General features: G+C 52.1%; 3 protein-coding genes across 6 annotated transcripts; 1 reads left to right on the top strand and 2 right to left on the bottom strand.

The window, feature by feature from the left end:
* The first annotated feature begins 758 nt into the window (after positions 1–758).
* TNFAIP8L1 (TNF alpha induced protein 8 like 1) lies at positions 759–7,295 on the top strand. Its single transcript, XM_065748696.1, has 2 exons — positions 759–772; positions 5,313–7,295. The coding sequence occupies exon 2, from the start codon at positions 5,315–5,317 to the stop codon at positions 5,873–5,875; it is 561 nt and encodes a 186-aa protein (XP_065604768.1). The 5' UTR covers positions 759–772; positions 5,313–5,314; the 3' UTR covers positions 5,876–7,295.
* A 1,462-nt stretch (positions 7,296–8,757) lies between these two features.
* MYDGF (myeloid derived growth factor) lies at positions 8,758–12,692 on the bottom strand. Its single transcript, XM_065748684.1, has 6 exons — positions 12,456–12,692; positions 11,623–11,673; positions 10,713–10,774; positions 10,184–10,265; positions 9,577–9,649; positions 8,758–9,207 (listed from the first exon to the last, which is right to left on the bottom strand). Exons 1-6 carry the CDS (start codon positions 12,690–12,692, stop codon positions 9,128–9,130), a joined length of 585 nt encoding a protein of 194 aa, XP_065604756.1. The 3' UTR covers positions 8,758–9,127.
* Positions 12,693–13,327: 635 nt separating this feature from the next.
* LOC136056555 (procathepsin L-like) lies at positions 13,328–17,714 on the bottom strand. 4 transcript variants are annotated; one of them, XM_065748812.1, is made up of 8 exons: positions 17,227–17,714; positions 15,359–15,484; positions 15,079–15,201; positions 14,770–14,919; positions 14,297–14,521; positions 14,042–14,210; positions 13,729–13,843; positions 13,328–13,571 (listed from the first exon to the last, which is right to left on the bottom strand). In XM_065748812.1, the coding sequence occupies exons 1-8, from the start codon at positions 17,227–17,229 to the stop codon at positions 13,472–13,474; spliced, it is 1,011 nt and encodes a 336-aa protein (XP_065604884.1). In that variant the 5' UTR covers positions 17,230–17,714; the 3' UTR covers positions 13,328–13,471. The 4 variants fall into 4 exon arrangements, with proteins under 4 accessions (XP_065604884.1, XP_065604888.1, XP_065604885.1 ...); XM_065748816.1 differs by lacking the exon at positions 14,297–14,521; XM_065748813.1 differs by lacking the exon at positions 15,359–15,484.
* Between the last annotated feature and the right edge of the window lie 32 nt (positions 17,715–17,746).

Below are 17,746 nucleotides of genomic sequence, written 5' to 3'. Positions count from 1 at the left end.
GAAACTAATCACATCCCACTTTTCCTGACGTGTAGAGCTGCCAGCATACTTTCTGACTCCCACAAAACAAAACAGACAAAACAAAGAACAGCAACAGAATAGCAAGGGACAACATTCTCTCCACGTGGAAAGCTTTTGTGAGCTTGTGGAGTGAGCAATCGCCAGGCTTCTCCCTCTTTTGTGTGTCAGGGCCACCAGGAACGGATCCCAGATGCAGACAGGCTGCAACGTGCACATCGACTCTGTCTTTCGCATTAGAAGCACTATGGTACCGCTCAGAGCAGCCCTGCGGCGGCACCGGATCCCTCTCCCAATCTCGCTGAGTGGGAGCACGGCCACTGCGTATGGAATTTCCCCGCCGCCCGGGGGTGGTTCTGGTCGGTACTACCGGGCGGGTGCTTAGGGGGAACGGAATGACAGCGGAGCTGACCTCAGAGACCAGACTGCCGAGTTCCGGCGGGGCGGGGCCGTCCGGCAGCGCACGAGGGAAGGGTCACCAGTACCGGCAGCCCTCCCTCTCGGCACTCCCCCACCTCGCTTCTATTGGCAGCTTCGTAGCAAGCCCCGCGTCACCATTGGCCAGGGCCGCCGCTCAGCGCCGCCCCCGCTGCCGCCGCGCTCGGCCCCGCTCGGTACGGAGCAGCCCGGGGGCACCGGGCACGGCGGTATACCGGGTGTCGTTACAACGCTGCCGTGTGCGGGCACAGAGAGACCAGGGGAAATAAACGTCCCGTCCCGTCCCACTGGAGGAGCCCCTGTGGCCCCGGTGCAGGTAAGGGCTGTGGACGCGGGGGTCACGGTCTCCGTTTTCGGACCCGGGGGGTGGGGGGCAGCGTACCGAAGGACTCTACCCGAACCGCGGCTCTGTGCACCCCGGCGGGGAAAGGCAGCACGGTCAGCAGCTCCCCCTGTACAGGTGGGAAAAGTGCCCCCGAAGGCTGTGAGCGCGGGGCGCGGGGTGCACCTCTGTGTCGGGAGAACGGCTCCGGGCTATTCTTGGGGCTGTGCGCTGCCGCAGTGCGAGAAGCAGGGGGTCGCGGAGGAGACCCAGGGCACGAGTGTGGGTCTGGGGGCCATGGTGAGGCACAGGTTAGTGGGAAGTGATGGGATAACTGGGTCTTGTACGGGTCTGTGACTCATTTTCTCCTCTGGGTAAAATACGGGACAATGGTAAAGAGGAGAGGGGTTTGCTGCTGCCAAGGGAGTGTGCTTGGGACCTCATCTTCCTGCAAAGTGGAGGGGTATTAGGGTTTGTGCAGCCGGGGGGAGCCAAACCAGAAGCTGCAAAAGGGGGAAGAAGCACCAGGATTGTGATGTGTTTCTCTCTGCTGCGTGAACAGGACCACGGTGCTCAACATGGCACCCCCAACCTGCACACGTGGGAAGCTTGTGGGGCACTGTAGCTCCCAGGGGCCAAGAACCCCTTAAGCACCACAGATGGACCCCTGAGACCAGGAGGATCCCCCACCCTGGTGTGAGATGGAACTGCCCTGATTGCTGCAGAGCACACTGATAAGTTTTTAGGGTGCTCCAAACATTGTGTTGTGACCCAAAGCACAGTGTCGCTGGAAGAAGGCTGCAGCAATGGCCCCGTTACAAGACTGTCTCTATCAGGATAAACTCTATCTGCAAAACTTTGCTTGACTTTGCCCTTGCTGTGGCCTCCCAGGGTCAGGAAGTGTGTGCTGCTCTGCGCTGCGCTGTGCAGACCCGGCACTGCTGCTTCCCCCTATGCTTTGCACTTCCCCATCACTTTCCTGAGCCTCTGTCTCCTCCAAGCGAGAAGAAAGGAAGTTGCCACAGGAGAGAGCGATCGTTGGCTGCCTGGTAAGGGAAGGAGGAAATAAGAGGCAAAGCAGATCTCTAAAATAACCCCTTCCTCCTGCTGCTGCAGCTGCTGGGCCCCCAGGCATGATGGCTCCACCAGGTACCCAGGCATGGAATGGGAGTGCTTTCCCCAAAGGCTTCCTCCAGGTGCCAGCAGCTATTCCCGCACAGTGCCTGTGGCCACCTCCCCAGGGAGGGGAGCACTGCGGGGGGCCCTCTCCTCATGCCTGAGGCTGAGGCTGGCAGTGGGAGTCCCTCACCTGACTCCATACACAGAACTGGGGTTCCCAGGCACCCATTCAGATCTGGGACCAAGTCAGGAGTTTCCCAGCCCTGCAGGCTATTTGGGGATGCTGGGCTTGTTGCAAAGGAGCCAACTCCTCAGGGTAGTTCCTGGCTTTTGTCCCACTGGGTAGCAGAGGGCACTGGGATGAGCAGTGCTGGGTCTGTGCAGGGAGCTGCAGTGGCTCTGCCGGCAGTCCAGCTCTCTCCATCCCTCAGGCCTGTGCTGCTGAGGGCTTGTGCTCCTGACCCCATCACAGCCACCAGAGAGATGGCATGGGGCTGTGAGCAGTGCTGGAGCAGCTCTGAGTACTGCTGTGCTGCTGCTGCACGGCCCAGGGAAGAGGGCAATGGCCCAGAACTCAGCAACCAATCTCAGAATAGTGGAGTGGGGCCGTGCAGCAACCAAGTGAGGCAGTGCATAGGGCTCAGGGTTAGCCCCCACATTGCCCTGTGTCCACTGTCCTTACTGTGCTCCTGCTCGCCCTATTGGGTCATAAGGTTTCTCCTGTGCTGTGAGGTGCTTCCCCTTAGGCCTCATCCTGCTCTGCACACACGGCCCTGCAGGACTGCATGCACCCATGGCAACGCACACACCAAGCAGTGACAGCCAAAGGTGGCAGCTCCCTTCTGTGCCGCTGAGCATGGGACTGGGGGGGCTGAGCACTGTGGGGTCAGGCTCTGGTTACACCCTAGCAGCTCTGCCCTTCTCCTGTGATGTGGCGCAGCAACGAGGTTTAATTAATTAATGTTGGTTGGGCACTTGATGGTTGGCAAAGGAAAGTGATAGGGGCGGCAATGGGGAGCAGAGCAGCAGTGCGGCACAGTGCGTGTGTCTTCCGAGCGTCAGTGGGGGGGTATGGCACACACAGTGTGGGGAGCCAGGGAGATGGTGCCCCTGAAACTCTTGACTTTTAGCATCTGCCCGAACAAGAGACTGTGGTGCTGCCCTTAGGTCTGTGTTGGAGGAAATGGAAGCGTGGTAGGGTGAGGCAGGAGCATGGTTGTGATGTAGAGGAGCTCCCAGCTCGAAGCCTTCTTTCTGCACGCTTGTTCCACACTGCTCCATGCATTATTGAAATGTGTTTGCATTCCTGCATGAAATATTCATCCTGCTGCCATGGGAGCTGCTGTGGGGCTGCCAGGAGTGCAGCAGGGCCATGTGGTGAAGTGCTGGTGATTGGCACCCAGATGGACACCAGCATGAGGTGGGTGTGGGGTGCAAGACTAGGACCCTCTCGACCCCAGTAATGGGGTTTTGTGTTTCCTCTGTGGCTGACTTTTATCCCTGCTCTTGATGGGGCTCTGCCTTCCTCCACCCCACTCCTGCAGCTCCCGCTCCTGTATCTCCAGGTCTATCTCTGCTCCTGAAGCTGAGCAGCTTTCAGTGCTTTGGGGTGTGTTGAAGCATCACCTTTACAGCTCCCTCAGGACGTCTGGGCACAGATCCTGGTGCAAATGTCACAGCCTTCAGCTGATCCCTGTGGTGCAGCCATGCCCTCAATTCCTGCTCAAGGCTGCAAAGCTCCCTGGGAGCTCTGGTTTGCTCGGCTGGGTTTGGATTCCTGCAAAATGGGTGGGAAAAAAAAGCCCAAAGAAATGGCCATGGCTGTGTGCAAAGCCACCATTCATTGCCACGGACGCACTGCACCATGTTCTTCTGGAGCAGGGCTCAGTGCACAGCAGTGCTGCTCTTTCAGTGGAAGATGTTGGTTTTCAAGGGCGTTTGCATTAAAAAGAAGGAAAAAAACCAAGCCCAGCGCAGGGCTGCAATCTTGAGCGACAGGAAGGAAATCTGGTGGTTTATTTTGGTCTGCAGACTGGTCGGTGGGGTAAAGCAGACTCTTCTGTGCTTTGATAGCAGAGACAGCACCTCTGCCAACAATGGGACCGGGGGTCAACAGGACCCTTTCCCGGCAGGAAAAGGTCTAATGCCATAAAATCTCCCACTGGGAGCTGATTTCATCCTTGGGATGCAGGAGATCCTCCCAGGACCAATGCAGAAGCAGAGCCTGTTGAGCATTTTGGAGGAGCAGGCGCTTCATATTTTTTCAAGGTTCCGCGGGTGGAGTTTGCACTTGTTTATTGCCTGCGGTTGCCCAACAAAGAGCTCTGGCGTGGGAATCTCTGTTTAGACAGGCACTGCTCCCATTCAGCATCCTTCAGCACTGGGAGCATTCAGGATACAAAGCCCATAGCCAGGGCAGGGGCTCATGGCCTAGGATTGAGGCTGGGGTCACACAGTGAGCACGGAATGTGGGCTCGACTCTGGCACCATCATTTTTACAGGACCACTGGCACTCAGTGAGTTTGTGGAAGCAGACTGTTCTTTGTCACTTCTGTCTCAGTTTGAAGCTCACACTGGTAAAAATCAATATTTTTGCGTTAGAAGAAATACCTACAAAGCATCACATTTTTCCTAAGGGCACTGCACATGGCATCCTGTGCAGTGCCAGTGTGATGGCTCCAGTACTTGCTCATTTTGTGTCCTTCCAGCCCCGGTTGTGTACAGAGGCAGAGAGGTGGGCTCAGCCCATGCGGTGACCACCAGAGCCTTTGAGCAGAAACCATCCTCTCCTCTCCATATCCAATTTATTCTCACTCTGGCAGTGTCCTTTACCTTCAGTAGTTCTCACACCACAATGAAAAGTACCAATGGTGATGTATTTATAGAGTAATCCTTCCCTGCTCCCCTTTTGCCATTTTGACTGTGCTGCGTGCAGATAATTGCATAAGCAACCCGTATCTCTCACACATCCTCGAACGGGAGCAGTTGTCACCATGCTGGGCTGCAAGTGGCTGCAATAGGTGACTCAATCCCACCTGGGCCTTCCCTGGCTCAGCCTACAGGAAATGAGTCAGGTTGTGAGGAAGCATTAAAGTGATGGGGCAGAAGCCCTTCCTGCAGAGGGAACAGCACAGTGGCAATTACAGGAGGTAGAAGGGTGAGGGTGTCACAGGAGGTACTCAGGTGGAGATTGTGCTGCAGTTTTATCCCAACAACTAGGGGAAGAGAGCCAGGAACACCCAGTAAGTAATCCTTAAACGAAATCTGGGGTGTGAGCTCCTCTCTTCTGGCACCCAGAGTCTCCTGAGCAAGAACTTCTCCTTATCTCACCTTTAGTGTGAGGTGTTTGGGGAGGAGAGGGTCTAGGAGCAGTTCTTGGACACGAACTGAACCATGTGTTCCTTTTTCCCTGCAGAGATGGACACCTTCAGCACCAAGAGCTTGGCCCTCCAGGCCCAGAAGAAGCTCTTGAGCAAAATGGCATCCAAGACTGTGGCCAATGTTTTCATTGACGATACAAGCAGTGAGATCCTGGACGAGCTCTACCGAGTCACAAAGGAGTACACCCACAATCGCAAAGAGGCTCAGAAGATCATCAAAAACCTCATCAAGATTGTGATGAAGCTGGGCGTGCTGTACCGAAATGGGCAGTTCAGCCCCGAGGAGTTGCTGGTGATGGAGCGTTTCCGCAAGAAGGTGCACACCTTGGCGATGACAGCGGTCAGCTTCCACCAAATAGACTTTACCTTTGACCGCAGGGTCATGTCAAGTGTGCTGACAGAGTGCCGGGACCTCCTGCACCAGGTTGTCAGCAGCCACCTGACAGCCAAGTCGCACTCCCGCATCAATCACGTCTTCAACCATTTTGCAGACTATGAGTTCCTCTCAGCCCTCTATGGACCAGCCGAGCCCTACCGCACCCATCTGAAGAGGATCTGCGAAGGTGTCAACAAGATGCTGGAGGAGGACAACATATGAAGCCACTGGCGGCAATGTGACTTGGCATCCCATTACCTGTGAGCCTGAGGACAGGACATACAGCCATTTTGGTGATGATGGGGCTTTGTCCTCTTTTTTGTGATGCTATCTCCCTCATTTTCTCCTCGTATGAAAGACTGAACCTCCTGACTTTGTCCATCCCTTGCCTAGGATCTGCAAACTTTGCTCCTGGCTGAGACCTTTGCAGGTGCTCTGGGGCTTCTGGCTCCCTGGGCTCCTGCTGAACATTTTCAGTTTTCCTTTAGCCATAAAGTGCTCTTAGCTCCCAGTCCAAGGAACTGGCTGCAGCTGGATTCTCTACTTTTAACTTGATTGTAATCCTTCTATAGAAAACAAACCAAATACTAGCAGTTTGCAACACCAATCCAAGTAGATGGGCAGCTGCTTGGTGAACAGGTGTGATACCATTATCATGGCTTTATTTTGGCAAGGTTCCAGCAGCTCCGTGACACACTAGGGGCAAACCATGCTCCAGGCTTACGCTGCCCAGCTTAGCAGAGTACTTCCGTGCCTTGCAGGCTGGAAGGGGTTTTGGCTTCCCAAGGACAACTCTTGGTGACCAGAAAGATCCCCAATTGCATGGGTGAGCAGTGGTCCCTCAGGGCTGGAAGCAACCCAGTGGTCCCGTGTTCTCCTTCATCCTGGGTTCTGCTGGGATCCCCCAACAGCATCCTGTGGACAGTATCACTGTGATCTCTCAGATGCCTTCCTCTGTCATTATCCCGAGTATTTCACACATTTGACATGTCCTCAAGTGAGTTCTGATTGTTATTTTTTACAAAACTCTGTAGTCCTGATGAGTTATTTAAATAAACTCAACTGGTCTGGCTTGGTGCTCTGTGTTGTCGGTACAAAGCTGGTGATGGTCACCAAACAACCGCCATGGGCTGCTAGCTTTGTCCTTTGCTTGAGGATTGCTTGCTGTGCCTGAGGCTTCTGCTCTCCCTTTCCCTGGCATGAGAACAAAGATCCTCCCCCTCAAACCACTGCTCCCTGGCATGAGAGTGTTGCACAGCCAGCACTGAGGCAGTGGGAAGAAACAGTACAAAAACAGCAGCAAAGGTATGGGGTCATGTACCCACATGCTCCCCTGCATCAGTCCCTGTGCTGCATAACAGAAGCTAAAAAAGTACAACCACAATAATAAAAGGGAAAGTGCATCCTTACAGTGAGCTGTGCTGTCAGTGTGGATACACCAGTCTTGGCCTATTTCAAACATTGATCTTTGCTTTGAACATAGAAAAAGTGACCTTTTAGCAGGTAAGACAATGCACAGTATCAGCTGGCCTTATCTCAGTGACCTTCTTGTGCCTCGTGCTCCGTGGGATGTCTCCAGTGCTCACATGTGCATCCCAGCCACTCGCACCCACTGCTCCCTTCCTGCTGCCAGTGCTAGGCAGTCGTAAGTTTCAACCTTTAATATTAAAAAAAGAAATAAAACCTCTATTTTTGTCATTTCATAGGTGTGGCTCCAAGTATGACAGCTAATTAAATTGTGCAAAGCAATTTCAGGATGTGGGGTAAGTATATACAGGTGTGCACATAGAAGAACACAGCCAAGATTCAGAGTTGTTGACCCCGTGGAGAAGGCAGAAAGGTCAGCTTTGTTGTGTAACGGTTGAGAACGGATATTCCTGTCTCCATTGGGCTTTCTGCAGCTGTCAGTATGTGCCGAACAGCAGTCGAGGCTGCTATCAGCACCACCTGCATCATACTCCTTAACTGCACAAAGCATCTCTGCACAGAGTAGTCCCTACCGAATCATAGCTGTTATTCTTTGTCCCCAGGTATTCTTACTCCCCAGGGTGGGTGATAGGACCATGCTCAGCTCACCAAGTGCTTGGCACCAGCTTTCCCTCTCTTACAGATCTCTAATCTGAATGCTCTTTCCTGCACCCTACAGTGAACATCCACCTCATCCTCAAACCCACTTTTCCATCCTGGTGAAGCCCTAGAGTTCACCCTCTGCTAGCAGAGTCACCTCACTATCTAGATTACTAGACCCAACACTGGCTGTCCAAGTCTGGGAAACGAGTCCTTCTGATTCTGTTTTGTTCTGGCTCCCTCCAAGCTGCTGGTTTAACAAGGAGAGAGATCACTCCTGGGACCTGCAGGTATCTGCAGTTCCAGCAGCCACATAACAGAGAAAGATGCATCCAGGAACAGTCCGGAAAACAGAGCAGTGCAAAGCACTCTCAGATACAAGGAAAATCCCCTAGAAAGGAAAAGGTAGCTAACGATGACCACAGATAACACCAGGCATCATCTCTGGGCAAAGCGCCCATCATGACAGCACCGAGTTACAGGTTCTTATGGGCTGCTGGGACATCTCTTGGATGGGCAGAACCCCCATAAACCTGCCACAGCCTCCAACCTCCTGCAGGACATCTCAGCTCCTCCTGGCTAAGCAAGTGCTGAAGGTTGTGTTCATTGCTAGGCATCCAGCTAGAGGGCAGAAATCACAGACTAAAGCAAACCCACGTGAGAGCATGATGCTTTATTTGTGTATTTACACAGGATAGGAATTCCACATTCCCTCATTGTTAATATTCTAGATAAGAAAAAAAATGCTTCTGTACATAGAAAACAGTCCTGCACAGGTACTGAGACGTGAAAGTGCTGCTTGGATTGATTCCTGGGTTGTATCAGAATTAAAAAGTTCTGTGTTCCCTATGCCACATTTTCCCAATCTGCAACCTGCACGAGGGGAGAAATAGAACATCCTCTCGTATAATGCCAGTGATGGTTTTCTGCAGTGGCGCTCATGAAGTCAAGTGGCTCTGACAAACCCTATAACTTCCTTCCCTCTCCTACCTAATTTAATTTGTTTCTCCTATAATGCTTGCTCTGTCACCCAAAGACTACAGAGTCGACAGGAGATGTTGCTTATATCCAGCTGCTTATCTTTCTGCATTGCTCTTACTAGCAAGGAAGATAAAGTGCCCTTTTAGAGGGGAGCTTACCACATTCAGCAGATCGCTGAAGCAGAAAGCAGGCAGCAGAATGGCTGGCTGCAGATCAGGATTCTCAGAGGAGGTTTTCAGCTGCAAAGCACATTAGTACTCTAACACAAGACAGAACTCATTTGTTTCAACACCTCCAAGTCCCACTTGTCTTGGACCTTAGCAGACCTCAATATGGAAAACATGAAAGGTTTGGCCAACTGAAATAACTGCCAGTAACAAGTGATCTCCATTGTCAGTCAAAACACTGCCCAACAGCATCTTCGAGTCACAGCTCATCGTGGGGAGTTTTTGCTACAATCATGAGTTTCGATAGTTCAAAACGGAACTTGCCTTCCCTGTGAGACACTAGAAAGAGAGAAAACAAGTATAGGATAAACAGATGATAAGGTATGAATAAAGCAGCCCCACTGGTTCCCTTCCAGGATCATAAAAACTCAACAAGTTAGACCTTGAACTTCCTTTTATGCACAGTACAAGCACACTGTCATAAATCCATTCTTCCTCTATGCAAATTAACATTTACACTTTAAGGGGACCTGCAAAATCTTGCTGTCAACTATGGATCAAACACTACACTCCTAACTCTATAATAAGCAGCATCTGCCTCTATGCTGTCACCTACCGGCTTTAAGCTTAACTGCTCGTCTCCTGGTAGACAACCAGGCTCATCTCCCACACCAAGCCCTTTTTCGTATAGTTCTCTTGGCTACAGACCTGTTGTTTCAGTGATTTCAAATTCTTCCTGTTTCAAGGGGATGTCACTCTGTGCACCCACTGCAGCTTGAGACTGAAACGGGAAGGAAAAATGCTTATGCAATTGAGGTAACCCAAGAAGCTACTGCATTTAAAGCAAATCAACAACAGTACGTTTTGAAAAAGAACAAACTTGTCTTTTAATAATGTGGAATGAAAGAATTACATCTGCAAAGGAAATCTGAAGGAAAATTCCTGCCTACGTTTCCATTTCCTTTTAAACTACAAACTTGAGACCTTCAGATGTCTGTAAGGCAAGGAAATGGAAGAATGAATTTGCTGAGACAAATAAATATGCTCTCTGTCTAATGCTCTCTGGCAGGATGGTGTCTTTTGGAGCCACTGACACTGGCAAAGCTAGCAGCAAACCCGTGGCATACAGGGAGCAAAAATACAATAGTGCAGGAGGGTCTTTCTGCAGACATTCTTCTGACTGCCACTACTCTCTAAAGGCATGCTGGAGTACCTTTTACTGGACAGATGTCTATCATTAATGTTTTCAATGTCCAACCCATGTTTCACAGCAGCTTCCCATATACCTATGTCCATGTCATCAGCTTGGACTTACATAAGCCATGGCATATTCTATCTTGGCTCCTTTCAGTTCGGCTTTAAACTGGGTGAAGAAGAGGTAAGACTTCCCTTGGGGCCTGAAAATGAGAACAGTCCTTGACATCTAAAGCAGAGAAAAGTTACATGGCAGGTAAGAGCACAGGGAAGGGTCAGGCACAGGGGCCAACTCTGGATCTTGGCTCTCTAGGCCACCAGAATTAGAGACCATCCTGCTCTGACTTCCCAGTGAAGAAGCAAGTCAGGCAGCTTCTTCTAATCCTTGCTGTTGACAGAGAGGGTGGAGGTATACAGGAGTGGCAGGAAACATGGTTCCCTCCCTCCGCAGCCACCTCTGGCTCTCTTGTAGCTTCAATTAGCATAGTGAGGAGATCAAGGAGGAACTACTACCTGGCTTGAGAGCCCTCCCAAAGTCACAGCATCTCTTGGGAGTGGAAAGCCAGGAAGCACTGTTCCTGCTGCCACAGGCAGGATCCCTGGCCAAGCCCCACCTGGCTTGTTGTTGCTTTTCAGGTTAAACCACACACCTCCAGACAGAGCAGGAGAAGAGCAGATTGTCTTCGCTGACACCAATATTCATCTGCCATTGCTGCAAAGGAGAAAGGCCCCAACAGTTAACCTTGGGAAACATCTCCCATTTTCTAATTCATCCCCACCTCCCATCTGCAGGAGCCCCACTGTGAAACATCAAAACATAATTATAGAACAATTGCTGATGGCCCCTTCTACTTTCTTCGCACAAAGCACGAGGCCTGGTCACCCCTTTTTTCCCCACAATTTCACCAATGCAGTTACAGAAAAGAGTTCAAGTCTCATTTCCTTTTACAATAACATAAAAGGACCTGGTTCCACACAAAGGGCTTGCAAATTAGAAAGTACAAACTGCGTGTACCTCTACAAAACTTATTGCAACAGCAACACAAGCCACAAAGTCTCCCTGAAGACACAGGATTTACTCCTTCAAGGTCCTTTCTATCAACATAGGCTTGAAGTGGTAGCTCTGTTCTACAATGAAAGCATGCAGCAGATTCATTAAAACTTGCAAATGTCATGGCCTTGCACGCTGCAGCATTGTTGCAACCCATAGAGGATGCTTCCATTAAAGAAGCAAATTCAACAAACTTATTTTTTGCAAACAGGTGGTGTTGGAAATGGTGCCACCACCCTCTCTCAGCTCCCAGGCCCTGGAATCAGCAGATCACAAAGGAAACCACTACCTCCTTGAAGAAAAAAGAAGTTTCTTGTCCTGGTCACAACTAAACCTAGGGGACAAAATAATGACTGACCAATCAAGGCTTCTGGCAGAACAACAGCCTTTTACCTCTGAGGCACATCAGTCCTTCCCAGTTACTACTGCTGTCAACACTGACATCCAGAACGGAATCCTGCTCTGAGCAGCCAGGGACTGAGCGGAAACATCCCAACTGCCCAACTCACCTCGTTTGTTCCTCCCTGAGCAGAGTATGTGAAAGTGCAGGTGTAATCCCCCTGGAAAAAGAGAAGATCAGCAGCTTGGCTGTAGTGTGACAATCTGTGTGAATCTATCTGCTCAATGTCAGCAAATTCTCACCACTGTGAGACCTGGGGTCACCTGAGAAGACCATGGGGGCTGTGGGTACAGAGCAGCCTCCAGTGGTCCAACCCCAGGAAAAGCCCTAGTATCAGTGGGGGCTGCGAGGCCCTCATCCTGGGGGTCCACTGGAGGAGTCTCAATCCCAGATCCCTAAGGATCTGGGCTGGGGAGTAGGCAGAAACCTGCAGCCCCTGTCTCACCAGGTCCCATCCCCTCGGCACACCTCCTTCCCCAGAGACCCCTCCAGTGGCCCTCACTTTCCTTTGGCGCATCTCCTTCCACTGGATTCCACCCCCTTGCCCCAGCCTTGGGCAGTTCTTCATGGCCACGGGAACCAACCCACCTCGGTGGGGACATGTTTCCTTCAGCTGAGGGCCCTTCTTTGCCCCGCCACCCCTTCCCTTTTAGGGACTCCATCGCAGAAGGAGGGCTCCCTCTTTCCCGGAGTTCTCATTCCTTCATAGACTCAACCCGACCCCCGGCTTGGAGGCCCCTTTTGCGGTCGCCGCTCCCAAGTCAACCGGCCCAGACGCAACCCCCCCCCTCCCCTCTTCCAACACCCCCCGCATCTACCACTCGTCCCGCCTTCCCTCGCTGTCAGCCAATCCCCGTGCCAGGAGCGAGGAACGACGTGCGACCCCACCAATCAGCAAGAGGCGCGTATCCTCTTCTCTCCCTATCCCTCCTCGCTCCTCACCAAGCTCCGGGAGAAGGAGTGAACCTCCCCGCCGGGCCTCACGTCGAACTCAGCCGTGCTCGCCTCCTCTGCGGCGCGGACCGCTATGCACAGCACGGCGGCCGGGACCACCGCAGCCCACAGCCACCCACCACCCCGACCGCAGGGCGCCGCCATTTTGGAAAGGAAGCTCGGCCTACGGGGGGCGGGAGGGGTGAGCACGGGCGGCGGGCCGTCAGTGAGCGCCGCGGCGGCCATTTTGAGTGCGGGCAGGGGCCCGGGGCCGGACCTTGGAGTGAAGTCAGGGGTCGCGGGGACTCTTCACCAACGGGACAAAGGGACAAGGAGCCATTGGGATATGGGACAAAGAGGTCCGCCCGGGCAGTGGCTCTGGGGCCATCTCACGGACTGTGTCCTGTCCCAGGAGGCGGCCATTTCAGGGCTGTGTTCCCCCTTAGTACGGCTTTGCGTTCACTCCCACAGGGAGTGAATCCAAACAGTATTTGACAGTCACAGAAATAAACAGCAGGAGGTGAAGGAAGTTCGGGGTATTTTTGCCTTGTTCTGGAGGTTTGGTTTGGTAAATAATTGGCCTGGCAGGGATAATATTTGTGACTGAGACCTGCAGTTGTGAGCAAAAATCTCAAGAGCTGTGGCATTTGAGATTCAACAGGCAGGAACAGGAAGTCCCACTCCCTGCAGTGTACAGGGATGCCAACAGTCCAATCAGGTACAAGACGACCTTTAGAGGTCCCTTTCAATACAAACCATTCTGTGATTCTATTAAAGGAGCAGGGAAAGCTCCTCTCACCAGCCATTGTGCAGTGGGAGCCTTGCCCTGCCCGAGAAGGAATGAAAAGAACTTGCTACACCAGCCATGCCTTGGCCCCCCTTTGCAGGCACAGAGTGCAGGCACAGCTATGGCACTTTTAATTGTATTGCACCACACACACAAAAGCCCCTTCCAGAAGAAAGCATCCCACAGCAAGGCAGGGGAATGATCCCACCAAGTGCTATCTTCCCCCCAGAGCAGGAGCTCACAGCAGAGGAAAGCTGGCCTGGTTGGCCACCCCACAGTGGTTATCGGCTCCCTTCAGCAGGCGGATGTAGCCCTGCTCACCCCACACCTCTGACCAGCTGCAGGAAGAGATGGAGAATGAATGAGCACATCTGTATTCCCCCACAGCACAAGGAGACCCAGTCAGTGGGATGAGGACACTCCTGTTGCATCTTTGACCTCACAGAGGAGCAGTGGATAGGCTGAAAGTGGTGGCAGATCTGAGGCCACCGCTACCTGTTTTTTAAGATCCAGTAGCTCACATTCTTCCAGCCCTCCAGGCTGCTGCCATAGCCCACAGCCAGCATCCCGTGGTTCACTTTCTGGCTGCAAAACATGCTGCCGAAGATGCCTGGAAAGAGCAGAACTGGGGTTGTCCAGGCTCTGACCCTGACCAATTCATCTCCTGGCAAAAGGAGGGTGGCTGACCCTGCTCCCCTGGACTGAGTGCCCTGTGGGCTCTGTAAGGGCTTGGCTGCCCAGCCCCACAGCAAGGCACCCTGCCTCAGTTTACCCCCCCCTGCAACCCTTCAGGTGCAGAAGACGATACCTGATTTATAGAAGTGGAAGAAGAAACTGCTGGCATCCACTGCCACAGACACAGGGCCCACAGTTGCCACTGCCTGCTCCAGTGCTGCCTCACTGCCCTGGGCCACCAGCCAGACTGTGGAGCAGTTAGCCGCCCTGTCCCCAGGGTTGTATCTGCAGCTGGAGACATCCTGAGAGCAGGGAGAAAACAGCACCAGGGCTGAGACCCTTGAGCACAGCTCTATCCCTGCTTGCCCACCTGCCTGCTGCCTCTTACTGTGGCCTGGTAGGGGTAGACGTGCTCTGAGTTCAAGCCACCATTGTCATGCACGTACTTGAAGGCACGAGTCATGTAGCCACCTTGACAGCCATTGTTACCCAGCTTCCAGGAACAGTCAATGAGGTTCTGCTCACTCAGCACTGCCAGCTTCCCCGTCCAATTGAAGACAAGTCCCTCCAGGGCCCCCGTGGCACTGAACGCCCAGCATGACCCACAGTGCCCCTGTGTGAGAGGGAAACAATCAGGAGATCACAGCATCACTCCAAAAATTGACAGAGGAGGATGCTGTGACCCCACAGTGTTGCTCTCCAGCTCCTCATCTGCAAAACTACAAGAAACTGCAGCAGCCAAAACTACAAGAGCTGCCGCTTTGGGTTTCACAGATTTCTGGCACTTTGGAGGATGCAGTCTCCTGCCTCTGCTGCTGGTACCCATCTCACTGCCCTGGCCAGAGCCCCCCATGTGCCCACCTGGTTCTTCACGGGTGTCACATAGCCTTTCACCCGCCAGTCCACTTCTGCTGGGGTCTTCAGAGTTGCCGCTGCCTGGAAGGTCAGTGTTGGCTCCTTGTGCTGCACTGGGATGAAGCCGTTCAGGAGTTGGTTGAACTCCTCGTCCATCTGTAAGTGCATGTGTGTGTGTGTGCATGTGCAGGGCCACTTGCACTGCTGCTCCCCATGGGCAAGTTGCACCACAGGGAGCATATCATCCTAAACAGAGCAGGCTGGCTGCACCCAGTCCTCAGATCAAGCCCTTGGAGGAGGTACACCAGCAAGTACCAGATCCCCATAGTGGTTCATGCCCAGGCGGAATGTATGCTGCCCCTGTGACTCCTCCCAGTTGTGCTGCTCAATACGCTGCAGGTTCTTCTCCCAGACCTCCCTGCGGATGACCTCAGTTTCCTGTCAAGGGACATAGCACCCTTTGGGTCAGGAACAGCCCCACAGGAGCACCAGAGGAGACTTGCCAGGTACAGACTCTTTGGAAGCTGTCCCCAGGCTGTGAGGCCCAAGGGGAACTGAGCATGACTGGCTACTTGCACAACTGCTGCAGACCTACCCTAGGGTACTCCTTGGCATAAAGGCTCTTCCATCCTTCCCACGCCTCCTCCAGCGCAGGGTCCAGTGCCATGGTGCAACCCAACAAGGCCAGCAGCAGCTCTAGCAGCACAGTCATGACTCTGAACTGAGGGGAAAAGCAAGAGGAGGGATGAGGTGAGCCTGGGCAGAGCCCCACAATTACTCTATGGCCACTAGCTTGGGCAGAAGTCCTTCCAAGCCTGTATTAAAGATGAGGGGAAGGCAGAGAAATGCAAGAGGCAAATTTGTTCCTTCAGCTGGAGCAACTTAACTGCATGTTGGCATCTCCAGAGCAAGGTTTGCCTGATGGCCTAAGAACTGCAGCCAGCCCTGAGAGCAGCACCAGCAGCAGGGAAAAAGATATCTGCAATCCTTTCTGGGGGAAAAAAAAAAAAGGAGAAAAAAAAAGGAAAACGCAGAGACCTTTCCCCTGGTCATGGCTTTTGTTGGCTTTGCACAGCCCTGGCTGAAGCACAGATGCATGAGAAGGGTGGTAGGGAACGAAAGGGACTGGCATGAGGTTGGGGGGGATGCCTATGGCTCAGCCTGTGCCCCAGTACAGAGCAGCTTTGGAACTCATGGCAAACCATAGAGCTCAGCACAGCAAAAGCCACAGCTGCTGGACTGGGACAATGCTGTTCTTTCTTGAAAGCCAAGGAAAAGCTGAACCAGACTCAGAGAAAGGAGCATGAGATGGAACTAGAGGTAAGAAGTTTGTCTCTACACGTGGGTGGGCAGTGCCACAGTGAGGATTCCATGGAGTGAGGCTTTGGAACAAAGCGTTGCATCTGTCCCAGCTCAGAGGCAGTGTGCTGGAAGCAGATGTGTGAATGCTTCTTCAAAGGGCCTCAGTGAGGACATTCAAGGATCAGTTTACATTTTGCAGGCAGACACAAGTAGCCCTCCCCAGTTCACAACCACTGCAGCCATTTGTCTTCCTCACATTGCTGTTGCACAGCTCAAACCTCCTTTGATAGAATTTGATGAAATGAGGTATTCTGCAGTGATCTCAGCCATCCCACAGGCGTTGTGCAGAGCAGCAACAGTGAGGGATCAGCACCCAGGACTCTGCCTTGAGCACAGCTTATACTGTAGCAGCTTTGAGAGAGTGATAGCCATCACCACACCTTTATTCCCCACGTTTTGGGAATGGAAACACCAGGAAGTTTTCCACTCAAGCATCTTTCAAAGTGACAGCAGCCTTCTGAGCTAATTCTGTAGCTCACTGAGTAGTTTTGTTTAAAAAATAAGTCATTTTGAACATCTGTTCTCCTCCACATCCTACACCTAAAAATAAAGCTGCACATACTGGAGTTTCATGGTGGAAGTGCCTCCCAACAAACTCCCAGGCTTCATGGTGAGCAAGAGCACTTTCTACCTGGCTACCCCAGCATCCATCACAATGCCCTCCACTTCCTGCAGCCGTTACCACTCACCCTCACAGGAAATGAACTCAACATTGTTCTGCAGCTGCAAATTCTCTGTCCAAAAGAGCTACTTTGCTGATTCATACTCCCAATTCCCTGTCCCTCAGAACTGCTAGGTGGAAGCCTTCTACACCATTTGTATTTCAATCTCATTACATACAGAAAAGCTCAGGTTTGTGATAACTGATTTTCCAGGTAATGCCTCTCAGGATCTCAATACCCAACAGAAGAAAACTTTTTTTTTATGGCACCAAATAATCATTCAGAAGCAAGCTTGATCAAAGAAGCTGACAGCCAAACTGCTCATCTAGAAGAGTGCAGTGCAGACATTTTAAGAATACTTGCTCTTTGGTACAGGAAGAAAACACTTCAGATTAAGACATAAAATTAAAAAAAACCCCTGCAAAATAAAGCTGCTTACCATGTACCGGCACCCAGCCAGCTCTGAACGGAGTGACTCGTCTCGGTGTGAGGGAATGCACACTTTCAAGGAAGCTTCAGAGATGTGCAACTTCCTCCACTACCTCCCTTTCCGCTGCCCCTCAAACCTCAAAGCTGTACCAGAAGGTACTCAGCAGGGTGCATGACAGAAGCTAAAACATGACCAAGAGCACCAGGCCAATTCATGGGCAAGAAATACAGCCATATTGATAAAATTCTCCAGCTGTGAGGTGCTTTGCATTTAAAATGAAAGTCTTTAGCATACACCCTCAGGGCATTTAATAGCACTTTAATGTTCAACCCTCATACAGAAAGGAAAGCAGCAAAGCCAGGTTTTGTAGGCTTTAAGTTACACAGAAAGCAAGCATGGGCAAGCCCCAATACCTGCAAAAAAACAGCTCAAAACCCGGCACCCATGTGTTCTCCCAGCATGGGATCAGAGCTGCTAGTGCTGGAAGCTGAAATAAGTTCCTACCTACATCCCCCTGAGAAATAAGAGG

The sequence above is a fragment of the Cyrtonyx montezumae genome, unplaced genomic scaffold, assembly GCF_038088225.1.
Source record: "Cyrtonyx montezumae isolate F1298 unplaced genomic scaffold, pur_monq_1.0 scaffold_51, whole genome shotgun sequence".
Classification (NCBI taxonomy): domain Eukaryota; kingdom Metazoa; phylum Chordata; class Aves; order Galliformes; family Odontophoridae; genus Cyrtonyx; species Cyrtonyx montezumae.
This window is presented reverse-complemented; position numbering and strand designations above follow the sequence as displayed.

Coding starts and splice junctions, on each gene's coding strand:
- MYDGF (XM_065748684.1), bottom strand. CDS start 12,692: ATGGCCGCCGCGGCGCTCACTGACGGCCCGCCGCCCGTGCTCACCCCT. Junction 10,775..11,622: donor CTCAGGGAGGAACAAACGAG/GTGAGTTGGGCA, acceptor TCTCCTTTGCAG/CAATGGCAGATGAATATTGG. Junction 10,266..10,712: donor TTCTCCTGCTCTGTCTGGAG/GTGTGTGGTTTA, acceptor TCTCATTTTCAG/GCCCCAAGGGAAGTCTTACC.
- TNFAIP8L1 (XM_065748696.1), top strand. CDS start 5,315: ATGGACACCTTCAGCACCAAGAGCTTGGCCCTCCAGGCCCAGAAGAAG.
- LOC136056555 (XM_065748812.1), bottom strand. Junction 14,920..15,078: donor TGAACCACTATGGGGATCTG/GTACTTGCTGGT, acceptor ATGCACTTACAG/ATGGACGAGGAGTTCAACCA. Junction 14,211..14,296: donor TCTACCCCTACCAGGCCACA/GTAAGAGGCAGC, acceptor CCCTGCTCTCAG/GATGTCTCCAGCTGCAGATA.